General features: G+C 45.7%; 1 protein-coding gene across 2 annotated transcripts in view; it reads right to left on the reverse strand.

Moving 5' to 3' along the window:
- Positions 1-5,344: 5,344 nt before the first annotated feature.
- The window catches only part of RPIA (ribose 5-phosphate isomerase A), a 29,158-nt gene continuing 13,389 nt past the window's right edge, over positions 5,345-21,113 (reverse strand). For both annotated transcript variants that reach the window (XM_054721584.1, XM_008154102.3), the window contains 5 exons: positions 18,200-18,264; positions 16,945-17,013; positions 16,122-16,263; positions 13,515-13,614; positions 5,345-5,695 (listed from right to left, as the gene is read on the reverse strand). In XM_054721584.1, the coding sequence (XP_054577559.1) occupies positions 5,598-5,695; positions 13,515-13,614; positions 16,122-16,263; positions 16,945-17,013; positions 18,200-18,264 (474 nt within the window). In that variant the 3' untranslated portion in view covers positions 5,345-5,597. The remainder of the gene's footprint in view (positions 5,696-13,514; positions 13,615-16,121; positions 16,264-16,944; positions 17,014-18,199; positions 18,265-21,113) is intronic.

The following is a 21,113-nucleotide window of genomic DNA, read 5'->3' on the forward strand; positions in this document are numbered from 1 at the left end:
CCGTTCTGTACATCCCGATGCCCTTGCTACTGAGGCTCAAGGAACCTAGGAAGTAAGAGTCCACAGCATTTACTAAGTGCTCGATGTGCCAATGACTGTCCAAAGCACTTGGAATATACTAGCTCATTTAATCCTCAAAACAACCTTAACAGGTGACGTTATTATACCCACACTGAGGACATTAAGGCTTAGAGGTGAAATAACTTCTCTAAAACTAAGTGGAAAATGGAATTTCAAACTGAGATTACTATCTTAAGATAGTAATTCATATTAATCAGAAAAAATAACATAACTAAAATAATCAGTTAACTTAGAAGGTGAAAGAATGGTGCTCTCTTTCTGGACCTAAGGCCACTTATAAGGTCAAGGTCATATGCTTGAAGTACAGATGGCCTCAGTTTGAAGTGGGACTGCTGAGGGGACCCCTTGGGGCACCTCCATTTGACTTGACCCTCTGTGGGCTCTACAGAACCAGGCTCGTTCCAGGAAACCAAGAGCCTTAAAAGCTAGAATGACAACGGCGCCCCTTGAACTTCTAGAACTGTTCTCCAATGCCAGTGTGCCTGCCGAGCACTTGAAGTAGCCAGTTCAAAATGAGACACACTGCAGTAAAATACTCATTGTATTCTGAAGACGTAGTACAAAAAAGAATGTAAAATATTACATTGAAAGAGGAGTACTTTAGACATGCTGGGTTACATAAAATATTTTATTGAAATTAACCTCACCTATTTCTTTGTACCTCTTTGGTGTGGCTACCAGCACATTTAATGTTGTATTTGTGGCTCATGTGCACTGGGCAGAGCTGTTCCTGACTATGGCTGTGCTGCCCTGCTGCCAGCTTCTGTGGGCTCGCCCTCAGGAATGCCTCTCCCAGGTGTGCAAAGAAGCAGGCAGCACGGCTGGCCCAAGATGCTGGCCAGGTGCAGCTCGACTCGGAGACCAGGGCTCCAGGACCCCCGAGCTCGTGGTGACCAGTCGGCCTCACCCTCCACGGACAACAGCTTCACACATAAAATAAGGATGAGCACCACACTATCTGAAACTTGGGTTGGGACAGCCCGCAACCTGATCACTCCCTCGATGCAGCTCTGTCACCAGGAAGAGACGCAGCCGGGGTTCCCGTTGGGAGATGAAGCCGCTCTGCTGAGCAGGGTGTTCTCAGTGGTCCCCACAAAAGCCGGGCTTCAAAACTCATCAGTCTGAGTGCACTGCCTGTACAACACTGGGGTTCCTCTCCAGGGCAGACCTGCCCCTGCCCCTTCCGCGCCCCCCACCCCGCTGCCCACTCAGCACACTCCCTCCTCAAAGCACATTCCGGAGCTCACTTGTGAGGACTTGCCGAGGATGGCTTGGGCACGAGTATGGCTTGGACACAAGAACTGCTGGGCACGTCTGAATGCTGGACTACGCTGCCATGTTCTGCTGACCTGCAGTACATGCCTGTTAGTAAAAAAGCACAGGCATTGAACCTATGTAGAAACATCACCTGATGATGTTAGTGCAGAGTGAAGGCTAATGAAATCTGATCTGGCTGCATCAGCTGCTGGCTGTGACCCGAAGTGAGCGAAGTCAGGCTCTGAAAAGCCAGGTAGGAGAAGTGGTTGTCATGGCACCAGTCACGTCTTTGAAGGCTGGAGCTACCTCACAGGCACCTGGTCCTTCCTCCCAGTGCCCAGGACACAGCAAGTGCTCAACACCTGTGAATCAACGCGAAGGAGGTGCGTTGCTTGTAGGGTGCTTGGGCCCTCTAGACCCCGGGAAAGGGAAATGACAGCCAGGCACTGGCCCAGCTCCAGTCAGGATAACCTGGTGCCACAGGGAGGCTCTGTGGTCTCCTGTGGAACAAACATTCCACAGGACAGCATCAGAAAAGGCCATTCTGTGACTGAGAAATGAAGGGAAAAAACCGACGACTCTGTAATCACGTCTCAACACAAACCATGAACATCGTCCAGACCACACAAAGGACCAGACATACCTCCCCTCGAGTGGCTGCTGCCACCGTACCCAACCCAGCATTAGCCTCACTCCATTCCTCTCACCTTCTCCAAATTAAGATAACCACAGAACTCTCCTGCTCTCTGACATCCAACCCAGAGCAGAGCCCTGCTTCCTTGAGGCCTTCCCGGAAGCTCCCCTCCCCTACGGCAGCCCAAATCCCCTAAATCCTAACCTGCTCTGACTGAGACTCCCTGTGGCTCCCGTGGCACAGAGCTTCCCTCCTGCTGGTCAGAAAACCCACCTGTGCTGAACTACACTTCCTGAAGGGTCTCTGGCTAAAGGGAACAACCCTTGGCCATAAACACCCCTTCCTAGGTTGCCATGGTGCCTATTTCCCCGGGCCTGAGAAAGGGAAAAAGGAAATGAGCACAGGAGAGATGAGAAAATTCAATGGTGGCAGACAAAGATGAATCTGACAAGGGGTATTTCCATTGTCAAACCACTAAAGCAGGCGTCCTCAAACTACGGCCCGCGGGCCACATGCAGGTGTTTTTGCCGTTTTGTTTTTTTACTTCAAAATAAGATATGTGCAGTGTGCACAGGAATTTGTTCATAGTTTTTTTTAAACTATAGTCCAGCCCTCCAACGGTCTGAGGGACAGTGAACTGGCCCCCTGTTTAAAAAGTTTGAGGACCCCTGCACTAAAGAAAGCCCATCAGAAAACAGATTATTGGATTACCCAAGAGCCTAGATACACACACACACACACACACACACACACATTAAACCATTTCACTAACTTCAGTACTTTCACAAATTACTTGTGACTCATGTTACAAGTAATGGACACAAGCAGTTAAGGAACACAACCCATGCATTGGCAACCCCTGGAATTAGGAGCAAGCAAGAGAAGTCTGGCCTGCTTTCCAGTACATGGCCCGTTTCTCACTCCGCAAATTAAGAGAGCAAATGCCATAACGTTGCTGTGAGAACTGGCTGAAGGCCCTGAGCAGCACCCAGCATTCAGGGAGTGACGGCAGGCAGGACTCTAGCAGTCTCGGGCCCACCTCTTGTGCGCTGTGCCGACAGTGGTTCCCCTGCACTGCCTTTGCGCAGGGCGTCCGGTGAACCTGCCTGTCCTGTCCAGCGGGCTGGAGCATCTGGAGGACCAGTGCACGGGGAGCACTGGATTTGCACATGATGGGGACTCAGGAAATGTGTGATGAACAAAGAGTATAGAAACTTTATGAGCTACAACTGAAACCAAAATTCAATGTTTTATGTCCAAGCGCTTTTTCTTCTTTGATCTTTCCCAGAAATGGGGCCATTTAGTTTGTTATAACCTTTCCCAAACACCGACTTACAGCTTGCCCTGAGCCCGTCAAATTGATCACCATCCTGCAAATTATTTCCATCCAACAAGATCACAATTTTATTGAAGAAACTTAATCAAAATTTACCTCAAGCCTGGCCAGCATGGCTCAGTGGTTGAACACAGATCAGGAGGTCATGGTTAGATTCTCTGTCACAGCACATGCCCAGCTGTGGGCTCAATCCCTAGTGTGGGTGTGCAGGAGGCAACCGATCAAGGATTCTCTCATCATTGATGTTTCTCTCTCTCCCTCTCCTTTCCTCTCTGAAATCAATAAATATATATTTTTTAATTCACCTCATAAACTGCTGTGTATGTGTCTAAAGCCTAGCAAGTGTTTGTTTTCTTCAGAAAAAACACCACACATTAACACTTAATGGAGCTGCAGTGTGGTCACAGGTGCGAGTGTCTACACCACCAGCTAAGAATGTGCGTGTGATGAGCGCAGGCAGGTGTTTTTAGAAACCCAGTGCGGCTTTGTTGTTTGTCTTTATTCCTGAATTTAATCCATGTCACAAGAGCTTTAAGGGATCTTTTCAAACATCAATTCTATCAAGTTTTCTCAGGTAAGATCTAGTGCCCATTCATTCAGACTGAAGTAGTCTCAAAGAAAAATAAAGCATTCCTAACAGGTTTCCCAGCAATGAGTGAGGCAACAATTTTTTTTTTAATCCTCACTCAAGGATATTTTTCCATTGATTTTTAGAGAGAGTGGAAGAGAGGGAGGAAGGAGAGAGAGAAACACCGATGTAAGAGAGACTCAATTGGTTGCCTGCAACCACGGTACATGCCCTTGACCGGGAATGGAACCCGTGACCCTTTCGTCCATGGGCCAACACTCTATAACCACTGAGCAAAACCAGCCAGGGCAACTATTTTTAAAGAGCACCTTGAGTGTGAAGAAAAAGAGAAGGAATTCAGCAAGGAAAAGAAAGCCTCTTCCAGTCCTGATTAACTTTTATTCTGCAATTTAATTTAGCAGAAATTTATATGTCAACCAGTTTGTATCTATAATCCAATCTTCAAAACAGAAGGCAAGCCAACTGTCCCAAGTATTGTGCCAAGTCAGCATGGGCAGCTCAGGGTTCTCAGATAGGTCCCCCGTCCCATGAGACTTACCACTGAGTGCTCACAGCCTCTCCTGTCTATGAGGCTGTCTGAACAATTCACTGCTCACTGGGCACACAATGAAGACTATAGTTGAGGAAATAAAGGTGAAATTCAGGTCACCCATGTCACTGCTTGTCAGCTGCCACGACTAAAGGTTTCACTAATATAAAACTTGGGAATAATTTGTGACTTGTTTAGCTGTGTTATACTCAACTAACAAAATAAAATTGACATCAAGCTCTCTCAGAAATAAAGGAAATATTTACCTACTCTTTGGCTCAAGATTTCTTGAGTAAATGCCACCCCTTATCAGAGATCCAATGTAAACTGGGTGAGCAAAATGGATTTCTACTTAACCACAAAACTGCTGCAAATCCTATAGTAAAGACAAAGGCTAAGAATGGCACCCTATTTTTTATTCCAACCCTCAAACAATATAAAGAGGTAAGAACTTCTGATGCTGAGCCATGCAAGTAATAATAAAGGAACAGGTAAAATACTAACAACAAAAAGACAAGCATTTAAAAGTGTCTCATTTCAAGTGCTTCTGGCCACCTGCTTCCAACAGCAGGGTTCCGAGTGAAGCCCTGGTCTTCACAGGACCACCATTTTCTCCCTGGGAGTTTACAATCACTGCACGCCACACCCTACTTCTGTAAACCACACCTTGAAAAGTACAACAAGGTACTGAGTGTAACCACAACAAAACCGAAACCCAGGAAGGAGCGAGGAAGAAAAGCGAGCTCCCATGCTTCCGGTAAGGTGTCAGGGAAACACCGCTGCTGGGCCCTTCCTTTATCAGTTTAAAGAAAAATTGATTTACATAATTCACCAACTCAATATTCAGAAGCTTAAACAGCAGACTCACGTTAAAAGTTTAAAAGACAGTCCCCCTCTTTTTATTTTGGTAAATGCTTTATATAAAACATGAAATCAAGTTGTACTTTATTTTAAAAACACAGCATTTTTAATAGTAAAAATATATGTTTATACTTCTCTTTTTAAAAAAGACATTTAATAACAATACAAGAAGGCTGGATTTCACTCCCCAACCCACCCCACCCTGCCAGCAGGACCTTGGCACAGATACGTTAAGGCAAAGGCTCCGGGAGAGGCGTGTCCACCTGCTGTGGGCGGGGATTCTAGGTGAGCACACTGCACACCTGTAGCATCAGCAGAAAGGCTTCTCCCGCATGTTCACTGAGCCGTCCTGCATCCCGAAGTAGACCCTCTCAGCCATGTTGATGAACAGACCTGTGTCCACCACACCTGCAGGACAAGACAGAAGGAAACATTAAGTTTCAGCTTCCCAAGACAAGAAAAGAATCAAGAATCTCAGGTTCAGGAGGAGCAGCGACCATCAGCAACACTGGACAAATGAAAAGAGATTGATTCTCATTATCTCCTCTTACAATTCCTTTCTCCCCTGCTTTCTTGGCTCCCTTTCTATGCCCATATATAGCAAGCTCTCTCCTGCTCAGAGCCTTTGGTCATGCTGCTCCCTTTGTCTGCACTAGTCACTTTGAGAGCTTCAAAGCTGCCTCTTCTCTGTTCTCCAGATGCCATATGACAAGTCATTTTCCAGTTGAAAGGTCTCCCATGACTACTCTACGTAATCATTCCCAGGTACTCTAAATCACACTATCAGCCTTACAGGTTTCCCCAGAGTCCAAGAGGATATTTTCAGTGTGAATACCCAACCAAAGACCCCCAATCAAAATCTATAAGCAACTCTCAAAATCAGTCAGAAGACAGACAACCTAGCAGAAAAATGGGCAAAAGACTCAGAGGTTCTCCACAAAAGAGGTTATCCAAAATGGCAAATAAACATGAAAAACGGGGGTCAAACAAGACATAAAGGAATGCAAATTATAACTCTGAGACCCCACCAACTGCTCCCCAGAAAGAGTAGGATGAAATCTGATGAGGATGAAAAAGACATTTCTACACGTGGACAGAGGGAATAATTGGCAAACCACTTTGGAAAATGTTTGTTGATATATTCTCTAAAGCCAAACATATTCATACCTAATGATCCAGCAATTCTACTCTAGTTATATAAGCAACTGTTAGGAATACATATGGTCATCAAGAAACATGTACAAGAATGTTCACAGCAGTACTTTCCCTAGTAGCTAAAAACTGGAAACACCCAAATCCTCTGCTCATCAAGAGCAGAATGAATGCCCTAGCTGGTTTGGCTCAGTGGATAGAGTATCGGCCTGTGGACTGAAGGGTCCCAGGTTCGATTCCGGTCAAGGGCATGTACCTTGGTTGCAGGCACATCCCCAGTAGGGTGTGTGCAGGAGGCAGCTGATCGATGTTTCTCTCTCATCAATGTTCCTAACTCTCTATCCCTCTCCCTTCCTCTCTGTAAAAATTCAATAAAATAAATTAAAAAATAAAAGAGAATGAATATGCAAACTTTCTTTCACACACATAAATATGATGGAATACTATTCAGCAATAAGAACAAACTACAACTGTGAGCAACCTGTACTGAAAATATTTACATCATCCAGTTAACCCTAATCAACTGGGCACCAACCTCACTTAGAGAGAAAACTGAAGTATAACTACAGTTGGCCCTCCACATAAGCTGGACTAACCCTTGGGCAGCATGGATTTCAACCACAAATGTTAACTGAAAAATCTGCATATAAGTGGACTCACACAGTTTGAATCTTGTGTTGTTCAAGGGTCAACTATATGCACATATGCTACAATGAAATAATAGTGTTCAAGTATCAGAAAAAAGTTTAATGGGGAAAGTGGCACCTGCATAAGTTGCTGTTAGGTAAATTGGTACAATCCATGCAGGGCAATTCAACATCATCTAGAACACAATATACACTTATCCTTTGATCTAGTGACTCCCTTCTAGCAAAGGACTGGAAACAAATATCCCCTAATGGAGAGTTGGGTAAATAAAATATGCAATAGCTATAAAATGAAATGTTATGCATTATTTTATAACACTGGTTTAGTGGTGATAAACTCCTTTAGCTTTTTCTTGTCTGGGAAGCTCTTTATTTCTCCTTTGATTTTAGATGATAGCCTTGCTGGGTAGACTTGTCTTGGCTGAAGGTCCTTGCTTTTCATCACTTGGAATATTTCTTGCTAACCCCTTCTGGCCTGAAAAGTTTCTGTTGAGAAATCAGCTGACAGTTTTATGGGAACTCCCTTGTAGGTAACTAACTGCTTTTCTCTTGCTGCTTTTAAGATTTTCTCTTTGTCTTTAACCTTTACATCATTGGGGTCATCTTGTTTGGGACTCTTTGTGCTTCCTGGACTTGTGTATCTATGTCCTACACCAGGTTAGAGAAGTTTTCAGTCATTATTTCTTCAAATAGATACTCAATTCCTTACTCTCTTTCTTCTAGTACCAATATGATACGGATGTTGTTATGCTTCATGTTGTCCCAGTAGTCCCTTAAATTATCCTCTAATTTACTTTTTGTTTCTAATTGGATGTTTTCTGCTACCTTGTCTTCCAAATCGCTGATTTAATCCTCTGCTTCATCTAATCTGCTGCCGATTCCTTCTAGTGTATTCATTTGTTATTGTATTCTTCATTTCAGACTGATTCTTTGTGATTTCCATGTCATTTTTAATGCTTACTAACTCTTTAAGTTCTCACTGAGTTCATCCATTCTTCCCCTAAGTTCCTTGACCATCCTTATAACCATTGTTTTGAACTCTATCTTGTAGATTGCTTGCCTCCATTTCATTTAGTTCTTTTTCTGAATATTTCTCCTGTTCTTTCATTTGGGACATGTTTCTTTGTCTCCACGTTTTGGCTGCCTTGCTGTATTCGTTTCTGTGTATTAGGCTGAACTGCTCTCTCCCAGTCTTGGTAAGATGGCCTTATGTAGTAGGTGTCCTGTGGGGCTCAATAGCGCAGTCTCCTTGATCACCTGAGTAAGGTGCTCTAGGAATGTCCCTTGTGTGGGTTATATGAACCCTCCTGCTGTAGTTGAATCTTGAATGCTGTTGGCCCATCTGTGTGCAAGGATGACCCTTGGGCTGGCTAACTGTGAGGGTTGAACCCGACCATAGTATATGAGGTACTGTGTGGGGGCTGACACACAAGGCAGAATTTGTCTCAGCAGGAGCTGGTATCTGCAAAGATCTCCCTTTGGGTGTGCCACTTGTGGAGCTAATTCCTTGTGTTCAGATGTGGTCTGAAGCCTGCCACTGGATGTACTGGTTCTGGGGCCTCTTGGGAGAAACGCCGGTACAGGTCAATGTCAGGTGCTACCTGTGACTGCCTGTTTAGAGCTCCAAAGCAATCCATAGTTAGTGGCTGCCTCTGCTGGGCCTCAGTGCATGTGGGAAGTGCCAAGCTGGGCTTGAGGCAGAATACCTGAGCCTGGAGCAGGTCAGCAAAAGACACAGCACCCAAGACTCAGCTCCACCTGCTGGCTGCCTGTTAAACTCAGCCACTAAAAGAGCTTGCGCTGCATGAGTTACATGAGGCAGGTTCTCAGTGAGTCATCAGGTAGGAACAATAGGTATTCTCCAGATCTATACAGGTTTCAATATCAGTGCCAGTGCTGAGATTGAGGGAACTCAGCAAAAGTGTCAGGGTATCCAAGTCCAGCTGCCTCCCTGCCGGGTACCCACAAACATCTGTTGTAGGGCGTGGTCTCAAGGAGTCATCAGGGTGAGACCAGCATAGTTCATCAGGCTAAAACAGAGTAAGATTTGTTCATGCAAAGGAAGGGTTCTGCACAGGAACAGTGACCAGTCAGTGTGTGCAGGGAATAATGGTCTTCACCTGAAAGCCTCACAACTCAGTCTCTCCCTATGTGTCTTCGACACCCTCTGAGTCTTCGGGTCCTCCTCGAGAGTCCCTCATGAAAGACTGCAGCAGGAGCCCAAGCTGGCTGCAGCCAGCAAGGTGTGAGCTTAGCAGGGTGGGGCCACAGAGAGTCAGGAGGGTGAGGCTAGTCATGCAGTTATTTTAAAAAGAAGAATAAGGAAGCTCTATTGACTATTCTGTATTAATCTCTAAGACAGGAAAAACTAGGAAGCAAAACCTGTATCTAGTGTGCTTCCACTTGGGTAAAAGGGCTGAGGCCAGGGATTTAACCCTCTGCTTCATCAAACTGATTTGTTTACTAAAGAATGACTCAAGGACACAATTTTGGTAACACTGGCTGCCTGTAGACAAGGAAAGTTGGGAGAGGTAGAAGGAAGAGATTCTTCACTGTTTACTCTTGTAATATTAAACTATGTAAATTCAAAAGAATAAATAATATTAAACTTCTAAAGACACCCCCAAGCCCTAGCCTGTTTGGCTCAGTGGATAGAGATTCAGCCTGAGGAATGAAGGGTCCCAGGTTCAATGCCAGGGCACGTACCTCGGTTGCAGGCTCAATCCCTGGCCCTGTTCAGGGTGCCTGTGGGAGGTAACCAATCCATGTGCTCAGGTAACCAATCCATGTGCTCACATCAATATTTCTCTCTCTCTCTCTCTCTCTCTCTCTCTCTCTCTCTCTCTGTGGGAGGTAACCAATCCATGTGCTCACATCAATGTTTCTCTCTCTCTCTCTCTCTCTCTCTCTGTCTCTGTCTCTCCCACTCCTTTCCACTCTCTCTAAAAATCAATGGAAAAATATCCTCAGATGAGGATTAACCAAAAAAAATTTAAAATAAAGACACCCCCAATAAAACCAGTTATTTTCAATGAAAAGCCACCAGGTAGAGAATAATCTGCTGAAACACAAAGGTCCCTGGCACTGAACTATGCGAACATGACTGGAGCCTCACAAAGATAAGCCAAGTGGCTACTCCAGACCCATCCTTTTCAAATTTCTGTAATACAAGGTGACCCCAAAGAAAGTCAAACCAGGTTCAGAAAATGTTTCAAAAAAAGAGCAGAGTTGAATGCCAACAGTCTAAGGTCTCCTCATGTATGAAGGGCAGAGTTGGCTCAGAATGGACATGGGGAAAGAACCCCAGTAGCTCTGACCCTTCTATAGAACCTGTCTTCTCTAAGTATAACCCAATGAAACATCCAAGGGTATGCATGGGTCAGCTATCCTCTAAGTGACCTTATGATATCACATGGGACAAGGTAGGTGACAGGGACAGAAAGGGAAACTTGCCCTGCTTCTCCTACCTTGATCTTGGTCCAGCAGCAAGTATTACAATGGGCCAAATTGGGAAGAGGAAAAAAAAATCACACAGATGATCCTGGTCGCACTGTACTAATAATTTCATATCTAGCCTCTTTTTTTTCCATTTTCTTCACTTTAAGTTCTTAAAATTTTAACCATCTCTAGGCTGTGACTTGTACTTGAGGTGAAGAGCAAAGTACGGAAGAAATTTTCTCACAAAGGACATCTCAATGCCTCAATAAGCCAACAAAGGTCTGAGCAGGAGCAGCAGAGACACACAGTGAGACTGAGAGACCTTCCCGCAGAGGAGCAGTGCTGACAATGGCGAGCTGTTTCCTACCTGCCCCCTGGGTTGCCTGTACTATCATTAAGGCAAATCCTCTTATTGTACTAACAGTGACCTCTATATCTTATCTTCCTCCTGCTTCTTGGCTCTTTAGTTCTTCCACTAAAAACATAACACTGAGAGAATAAACATAATTCAACACATTTTTTTATTTAAAAACTAGTGGCCCAGTGCACAAAATTCGTGCACGGGGGGGTTGGGGGGTCCCTTAGCCCAGCCTGCACCCTCTCCAATCAGGGACCCCTTGGGGGATGTCAGACTGCCGGTTTAGGCCCGATCCCACTAAACTGGCAGTCATACATCCCTCTCACAATCTGGGACCACTGGCTCCTAACCGCTCACCTGCCTGCCTGATCGCCCCTAACTGCCTCTGCCTGCCTGCCTGATTGCCCCTAACTGCCTCTGCCTGCCTGCCTGATTGCCCCTAACCCCTCTGCCTGCCTGCCCAATCACCCCTAACTTCTCTACCTGCCTGATTGCCCCCAAGTGCCCTCCCCTGCCAGCCTGATCACCCCTACTGCCTCTGCCTGCCTGATTGCCCCCAATGCCCTCCCCTACTGACCTGATCTCGCCCCCAACTGCCCTCTCCTGCCGGCCTGATCTCACCCCCAATGGCTCTCCCCTGCCAGCCTGATCTCTCCCCAAACTGCCCTCCCCTGCCGACCTGATCTCGCCCCCAAATGCCTTAAAACCCCTCCTCAGCCCCCACCTTAGGTTCTGCCTTCGCAGTTCACCCAAATTAGGTTCTGATTGGTTGGTTTTTATGCCAGTCAGCATCAAAAGCTCTGCCTCCTAGGCAGCCACTGGGTCCTCACAGTTCACCCAGATTTGGTTCTGATTGGTCAGTTTCTATGCCAGTCAGTATCAAAAGCTCTGCCTCCTAGGAAACCACTGGTTCCTCGCAGTTCACCCAGATTTGGTTCTGATTGGTCGGTTTCTATGCCAGTCAGCGTCAAAAGCTCTGCCTCCTAGGCAGTCATTGGCTCCTCACAGCTCACCCAGATTTGGTTCTAATTGGTCAGTTTCTAAGCCCGTCAGCATCAAAAGCTCCACTTCCTAGGCAGCCATTGGCTCCTCACAGTTCACCCAGATTTGGTTCTGATTGGTTGGTTTCTATGCCAGTCAACATCTCCAGGCCTATCTCCGGGCCTGATCAGAGAGGTGGGGCTGATCAGCAGTCCCCGCAGAGGCTCGGAGAGAAATAGAGGCGCGCTGCTGCCAGGCCCGGAGAGAAAGAGAGAGGCAAGAGCTAATCAACAGCTGCCACGGAGGCTACGGATCAGACCCTGCTTCTCTCTCCAGGCCTCTCTCCAGGCCTAATCGGCAGCCCCCTCAGCAGTCAGTGCTGGGTCGCCAAGGCAACCCAGCACTGACTGCAGGACTGACTTCCGGTGTTCAGTCAAGCCTTCAGTCATTACGGTCACTGCCTTTTTATATATATATATATATATATATATATATATATAAATCTGGTAAAAAATACTCAATGAAAGCCTAAAATAGTGAACTAAAGTAAGGGTGGAAGAATTAGCTCTTTATTACATGGTATATATTCACACCATTTTCAATCCCAAATACCATGGATACCTTAGAATTTAGTATTAATTAATAGTGAATATCTTTTCTTTCATTCATTAAACACCGCCTTGTGTTTTAACTCAATCCTTTCAACAACCCTGTGAGGTAGGTATTAGAATGAGCCTTTTACAGAGGAAGGGACAGTAACTAACCGCACCAGGGCCATGCTGATGGAGCAGGGCTGGGTCAGGGCCTGTGCTCTAGTAGTCTGTTCCAAGATCTACTCAGCCATTATCATCTGCTAAACTGACCTTCTCTGCCACATTAGCCAGTTCTGGGCCTAGAATATTCCATGTCATGGAATATTGGCAGCTAGAATCTTAGTCTCTCAATATGTCAGACTATTATTTCCCAGCTCTCCCTCCTTTTTTTGATCCCCTTGTATGAATCCTTAATAGCTCCTCCAATACACACTCATAATTCACCTCTACACTGCCCACCCGGCCTTACCCAGGGCCCCAGACCCATGGTTCTTCACTGCTCCAAATGTTCATGTAAACAGCCCCTCTGTGACCTGGCTCTCAAAGAAATAAGGACTAAAAGTTCAGGCCTAGAGGCCATCTGGGACTCCCATTTTGGTACCGTGGCCTTTGGGCACATCCTGTAACCTTCCTCAATCTGTGTCCACTCTGTAACTATGCAATCTAAATGGGAGTCAAAGGAGACACCTGTAAACACTCAGTTCAGGGTCCAGATTACACTATGCTGAGGGATAGCTCAAAAACTACTTCTACTCATGGAACCTCCTCACACTCCCCAAAAGATACAACTTTGTACACTATAGACTCTTGGTATTCCTCTAGCAGAATTTAGCACATGCCATTCTATTTTCAGGTATGACTCTACACAACCACAAAGTTTTCCTCTGGTTTATTCCATATTCTGTAGATGGGAGCATTCCTATAACATGTGGCACAATACCTTGCCTGTGGTCTGTATTAATGAATGTGGGTGAATGGAGTCCTTCTCCCCTACTGCTTAAGCAAAGGTCTTGGGAGGAAAGGCTCTATGCGGGGAGGGTGACCACCACCCATATTACCTGGGGTCATTTTGATAGCTGTGTTCACTTCACTCCATTTGTGCACCCGGTCAAACTTCCAGTCCAGGATAAAATTCCCATTATCCGTCACCACGGGACCCTAGAAAGTAATTTTCCACATTTTCCAAGGATGAAGATACAGGTAGGTAGAGAGGGGCAGGAAAATGGAAGCAATAACCAGACACTTATCCTAACTAACCCACTCCAAGCAGTACTCCCACCTCATGCTTTCTAGAAGGAAGTGCTGTGAAGCAGTACCGAGCAAAAGCTTTGAGGTCAGGACTTGAGTGTAGACCTCAGAGGAGCCACTGACTCCTGTGAGCCTCAGATTCCTCAACTGTAGAAAGGGAGCATGTCATACTTCACAAGGCTGCTTAGGTATAAACCACATAGGTAAGAATTTCCACAGTGAATGCTCACAGTGAGAGTTCAAAACTTCTTAGCTACCAACATAGCATGATATTCTCAGAGCTTCCTATTAAGTACCAGCAATAATGTAAAATGAGACAATGTTATTTCACAATTCAATTAGGCAGCCCCATCAAAAAGAAGCAGAGATGGGTTCTGAGGTCAAACAGGTAGGGGGTAATTTCAGTTAATCCAGAATTCCTCAACAGGTTTGGGCACAAGAAAATGTTTAGGACCACAAATGCTGACAGATCACTACAAAGACAAAGAAACTAGGACTCCCCTGCAGACTGGAGAAGGGGTGGGTGCTCAGTTAAGAGGTCCATAAAGGCAAGATGCTGAGGCTCTTGTCTGGAATAAGCCCAGCTATGAAGGAGAACCTCTAACAATCTCTTCCTGGCCTTTCAGCTAGAAAGGCAGCCAGAGTCAGATCTCTATGCAACCACTATGATTAGGACAATGATTTTTAACATACAAAAACACCAGGAAGAAAACACATCAAAATAAAAATGACCCAGCTAGCATGGCTCAGTGGTTGAGCATCAACCTATAAACCAGGAGGTCATGGTTCAATTTTGGTCAGGGCACATGCCCAGGTTGCAGGCTCAGTCCCCAGTGGGGAGCATGCAGGAGGCAGCATATCAATGATTCTCTCTCATCATTGATGTTTCTATCTCTCTCAATCTCTCTCCCTCTCCTTTCCTCTCTGAAATCAATAAAAAGAGATTTAAAAAAATAAAATGTACCAAGGAAGATTTACAGATAATCTTTCTTTTCTGTATCTTACAAGCTTTTTATATACAGTGGAACATCAGTTCTCAAACTTCATTCATTCCAGAAGGCTGTTGGAGAAGTGATTTGTTCGAAAACTGAATCATTTTTTTCCCATTATAAATAATGTAAATTGCATTAATTCTTTCCAGACCCCTAAATGATTTCATTTTAACCTTTCTTATATATAGTACATGTACTATTATATAATGTACTATTTAATCTTATATAATGTACTACTTAATCTATAAACAGTTGTTTTCTTAAATTTACTGAACCACCCTACTAGTCTTAAATGAATCACTTTCAGCACTGGTTCTACGGGTGTCTTTCAGGTCAGTATGCAGCATCTTCACTTTTTCACATCTTTTCCTCCAAAATGCTGTCACTGATGCTTTCATTTATCCAAAGCAACAATTTTTCTACCTCTTCAATTGCTTGTGATCACTGTTTGGTGAGCACTTTCACAGCCTTAGCAACAAGAGCACTACTGATGGCCTCTTTACCGTATGTTTTAAAACTGTGCTAACTGTCCATTTTGTCAGTAACAAAAGCTAAAAAAAAACAAAAAACACAAAAATATTCACAGCACAATTTCCTGAGATGTTAACAAGGCGAGGTTTGGTGTGAAAATGACCCATACTGGCACATTCTCTCCTCTGTTTGTGGCCTGAGAGATGCTTTTTTCATGCTGATATATCAGCATAAAAGGGTTGTCGGGTTGAGAACTGAAGTTTTGTTACAACTTGGTCAAGAACTGAATTGTTTGAGATGGAAGCCGTTTGAGAACAGAGGTTTGACTGTAATTATGGTTTTAACTATAATTAGTTTTTAGACTATTACTTTTGCTTTTTTGTTTATTTATGGGTAAGAAAAACAAGTTCAGTGTAAGCCACCTTAGAAGCTAAAGGATTAAGTATCTAGAATCTATTCCTAAGGAGGGGTTCACATCCCTCAAGAAATTCTACTTCTTGTCAAATTTTGCCACAGAATGAGAAAAGAGGAAAACAGAAAATTATACCATGAACCCTGAAAAGCTTTATGCTCCAGGGGCTTCCCCAAAGCCCAGTTTAGCAGATGTTAATCAAGGTGGTCCAGGGTTCAGGTACAAAGGTCAGATCACCTGAGGAGTATCAGCCCCAAAAGGAGACAGATAGAAAAGAATCGTTTCCCCACTTGTACGGAAGATACACACTGCATTATGTCTTATCTACAGGAGTCTGAATATAGGAACTAATAAAGAAGCACTCTACAAATAAAGAAACCAATTTAAAGTAAATAAAGGCTTGCTGCCCGGTCAGGCCCAGAGGACCTAATGAAACAGAAGGAGTACACTGAGAGCCTGGGGACACAAGGACTTTCACATCACTGATGCAGACACAACACTGAGATCCTGAACTGTCCTCAAGAAACCTCACCACCACTTACTGCCTTGTTGACGGCCATTCGAAGTTCAACCACACCCCCGAACTTCTGAGTTACAGCTCGGCTCACTGGGACATAAGCCATGGGGATGACCTCGATGGGGATTCCCTTGTGCCACTGATCCCCAAGGTTCTTTGAATCTTTCCTGGAAATAGAGTAAAAAACTACAATAAATATAAATAAGCTCAATGGTATAGATAACACCAAATTTAGGAATGGTGTTAATTTATATGGTGAAATGGCACAGGAGGCAAACAGGGATAATACACAAAGGTTTTAAATGCATCTGAAGTAACGGTAACAAAAATGTGGAAATTTAATTATGACTAGCTTTGTGTGGTATACAGGTGTTTATTATTTATGTTCTTCCCACAACTATACTTCACAAGTAAGTACTTAGAAAAAAAATAACAGCCTCCGCATAAGTCCTCTCTCAGACTCCTTGAAGGAGAACCTGAGAGACGGGTCAGACTATCCACAACAGGAGTCACAAGTGACCCTGGAGGAAACTGTGTGCTGAGTCACTGCCCGTGGGCAGTGCTTGCCTAGCTTCCTCTGAGGCTCCCTGGGAGGATCAAATGAGTGACATACGAGGACATGCTCTGTTGACAAGGGAGACAAGCTGCTCCTCCTTCCAAAGGACACTTAAAGAGCAACGTCTCCCTTCAGCATGAAAGCAGATCATAACACTCCTCGACACTGCCTAAGTCCCAGGCACAAGTCTCAAAGTCACACAGTCCCTCCAGGTCTCTAGTTCATCCTCTGTAAAATGCAGATGAGGCCCAAGTCTGACTACCTCCTTCGTGGACAGTTCAGAACACTATACCTAAAGTCAGCAATCACGATGAAGCGACTGGCATAGCCCGCCACAATCTTCTCCTGGGTCAGGCAGCCTCTGGGAATGGGAAGAAGAAAGTAAACACAGGGCTAAGACAAAAACTCGATTTGAGAACTAGTCAGATACAGAAAATCCAAATTCATTCAATCCTGGTACTTAAAGAGAACCTCACTTTTTAATTCTTAAAGGACATGACCCATCCTGCTATGGCTAACCTGCAGTATGACTGTATTTGGAGATGGGGCCTCTAAGGAAGTAATTGTGGTTAAATGAGATCATATGGGTGCGGCCCTGTCTGGTAAGATGAAAGTCTTAATGACCAGAGAGTTTACTTACTCTCTCTCCTCACCATGTGAAGACACAGTGAAAGGCAGCCACCTTCAATTAAAGAGCCTTCAGAATTAAGAAATTTCTGTTGTTGCAGCCACCCAGGCAGGCTATTGTGTTTTGTTACGGCAGCCAAAGCTAAGACAGGCTCTTTCCACCACGGACCATGGGAAACCTTAGCTTGTGTCTGGAAGAAACCCAAAAATGAGACAATGGTTCCCAGTTAGACCGGGCCAAATGCCATCTAAGATGCATATGTGAGGAAGTCCCAAGCTTAGGGAAATGTCATCTGAGCATGGGGAGGGGTCTATAGCTTAAGAAAGGTAAGCTTGGAACAATCTGGCTTATAGGCTATTTGACAGTCAGGGTAATGAAGCAGAGAGAGCACAATGAGCTTTTAAATAAATTTTGTGTCATTTCAGAGTCTACTTGATTATAAGAACCAGCAGAACAGGAAATTCTGCAACTCACCCTTCCCTAACCCCCAAATCACCACTTAAGAAACACCTGATGTTTTCTAATTGAATGAATACATACATCACTAAGTACTCAGAGGTAAGAGCAGCTTTAAAGCAAAGATCACACACTGGTGCCCACATATCTAGTAATCCAGCCCCAGTAACATGCTTGTTCAGCTCGCATAATTTTAAAACTTGAAATCACAGAAGAATGTGGACACGGAGAACCTATTAGGATGAATAATCTCACTGAATAGGCCCAGGTTTCTAGTCACCAAATTCTGCAACTAGTGACCAAAAATGCCAATTTGGCTCTCCAGCCATAGCTCTTGGCATCCTAGTAGAAAGACAAACTCAGGTACATCACAGTGGCAATTTGCTTCTTCTGCAATCCATTTTGCTTTGCTAAGAATTAACTGGCAGATACTCTTTAGCAAGAAAGTCACCACAATACTCACCCACCACCCTTGATGAGATTGAGATCAGCATCTACTTCATCAGCACCATCGATGGCGAGGTCGATCTGTATTGGGAGAAGGGAAGATAGAAAAGCCACTATGCCTTTGAAGGGAAAGCTCTGTACCAAGCTTGAGCATGCAATAGCTTATCAGACCCTCAGCAGCCCGCCCAACTAGCTAGGTACAGTTATTTGCTTTTAACCAATCAAGACCCTAAGGCTCTGAGAGGTTAAACTGTTCTCCTAGAGTCACTGAGAAACAAGCATGGGGTCTGGGGACCACCCCTGGGTCCAGCTCTTACACACTCCCCTTTCTCACTGAAGGGCTTCTCTGTGGACAAATTGGAATTATGGGGATCATGCAACCTCAATATGGGTGACATCACCCCAAGTATAGAAACATATATACATGTACCTGTGGTATTGAAATGTCATGGAGGAAGGGAGATCATAGAAAAAGAGGCTGAGAAATACTGACACAGAAGTCTCCATACTAGTGTGGCAAACACAGGCCATTTCGAGTGGACAAAGACCCATAAAGAGTTATAAAGCTGACACACAGTTGCTGTGATCCAGAATTGGAAATTATCTGAGGTACCTTATAGTCCTGCCAAAGTGCCTTTCTGGGCTTGCCCACTCTTTCATTAGAAAGCTCCACCACTAGCCCCAAATGCGGTCAAGGGCAAATTAATTAATTTACCTTTCAAAACTCAGAATCAAGGAAGCTATCCTATATAATAAAAGCCTAATATGCTAAGTGTACAGTCTTCCAGTCATCCATTCAACCAATCAAAGCATAATATGCTAATAATATACTAAGGCCGCTCAACTGTTCCCTATGATGTGCACTGACCACCAGGGTGCAGACAGTAGACCAGTCACTATGATGTACACTGACCACCAGGGGGCACATGCTCTGACTGGTAGGTTAGCTTGCTGCTGGGATCCAGCCAATCAGGACTAAGCGAGATGGGCTGGACATGCCCTGGACCCCTCCCGTGGTCCCTCCCCAGCCAGCCAACCTCCCGCGTCCCTCCATGCCCTGATTATGCACCAGTGGGATCCCTCAGCCTGGCCTGTGCCCTCTCACAATCCAGGATCCTGCAGGGAATATCGGAGAGCCGGTTTCAGCCCGATCCTGCAGTCCACTCCCCTTGGGAGGTTGCCAGATGGAAGGCTCATGGAAAAATATAATTGTAACTTAAGCAGCTCTATCTCTGCTTTGAGCATCCTATATAATAAAAGCCTAATATGCAAAGTGTCTGGTTGTCGAGCAGCCATTCAACCAATCAAAGTGTAATATGCTAATGATATGCTAAGGCCTCTCAACTGCTCACTATGATGTGCACTGATCACGAGGGGGCAGACGCTCCTACTGGGAAGTTAGCTTGCTGCTAGGGTCCAGCTGATCGGGACTGAGCAAGATGGACTGGACATGCCTTGGAGCCCTCCTGTGGTCCCTTCCCGCTGGCCAAGATCCCACGTCCCTTCCCGGCCCTGACTGTGGATGGGAGGTACTCTACCAAAGACTATCCTATCTAATAAAATAGTAATATGCAAATTGACCATACCTCCGCCACACCCACCAGCCAATCAGGAGCAAATATGCAAATAAACCCAACCAAGATGACTCGGCCACAGAGAGCAGGAGGGAGGCTTGGGTTTCCCTGGCAATGGAGGAAGCCAAACTTTCCACCTGCCCTTGCTGGCCCAGGCCTCCACTCAATGCTACAAAGTTTCAATGATAGAAGATAAATAAATCCCAACAAAAATGGCAGCAGCCACGGAGCTGGAGAGAGCAGGAGGCTTGAGTTGCCCCCCGGAGATGGAGGAAGCCAAGCTTTCTGCCTGCCCTGGCCTGCCTTGGCCTCCGCTTAAGGCTACAAAGTTTCAATGACAGAAGATAAATAAATCGCAACAAAAATGGCTGTGGCCATGGATCGAGGCTTGGCTCCACTTAAAGCTACAAAGTTTCAATTGTAGAAGATAAATAAACCCCAGTTTCCAGGGCCTCCGCTTGGGTCGCTGGGGGGCGTGGCCGGCCTGCAAACCACCACAGGCCTCTCGCCCAGGCAGCCCCACGCCGCAAGGGAACCCCCACCCTGATCCGGGACACCCTTCAGGGCAAACCAGCAGGCCCCCAACCGTGCACCAGGCCTCTATCCTATCTAATAAAATAGTAATATACAGATTGACCATCACTCCAACACACAAGATGGCTGCCCCCATGTGGTCAAAGATGGCTGCCCCCCTGTGGACACAAGATGGCCACCACAAGATGGCCAGCAGGGGAGGGCAGTTGGGAAGGACCAGGCCAGCAGGGGAGGGCAATTGGGAGGGACCTGGCCTGCAAGGGAGGGCAGTTGGGGGCGATCAAGCACGCAGGGGAGGGCAGTTAGGGGTGACCAGGCCAGCAGAGGAGGGAAGCTGGGGGCGACCGGGCCTGCAGGGAAGGGCAGTTGGGGGGAGACCAGGCCTGCAGGGGAGGGCAGTTAGGGGCAAACAGGCTGGCAGGGGAGCAGTTAGGCATCAATCAGGCTGGCAGGGGAGTGGTTAGGGGTGATCAGGCTGGCAGGCAGAAGCGGTTAGGGGCAATCAGGAAGCAGGCAGGCAAGCAGTTGGGAGCCAGTAGTCCTGGATTGTGAGAGGGATGTCCCAGATTGGAGAGGGTGCAGGCTGGGCTGAGGGACAACCCCCGCCCTCCCCCCATGCACAAATTTCGTGCACCGGGCCTCTAGTCCTATATAATAAAAGGCTAATATGCAAATCGACCAAACAGCAGAACAACTGGTTGCTATGATGCACACTGACCACCAGGGAGATGTTCAATGCAGGAGAGTGCCAGTCAATCAGAAGCCCAGCTCACGGCTGGCGAGCGCAGAAGCCTCTCCCACCTCCACGGTAGCACTAAGGAT

This window comes from Eptesicus fuscus, chromosome 9, assembly GCF_027574615.1.
Source record: "Eptesicus fuscus isolate TK198812 chromosome 9, DD_ASM_mEF_20220401, whole genome shotgun sequence".
Lineage (NCBI taxonomy): Eukaryota > Metazoa > Chordata > Mammalia > Chiroptera > Vespertilionidae > Eptesicus > Eptesicus fuscus.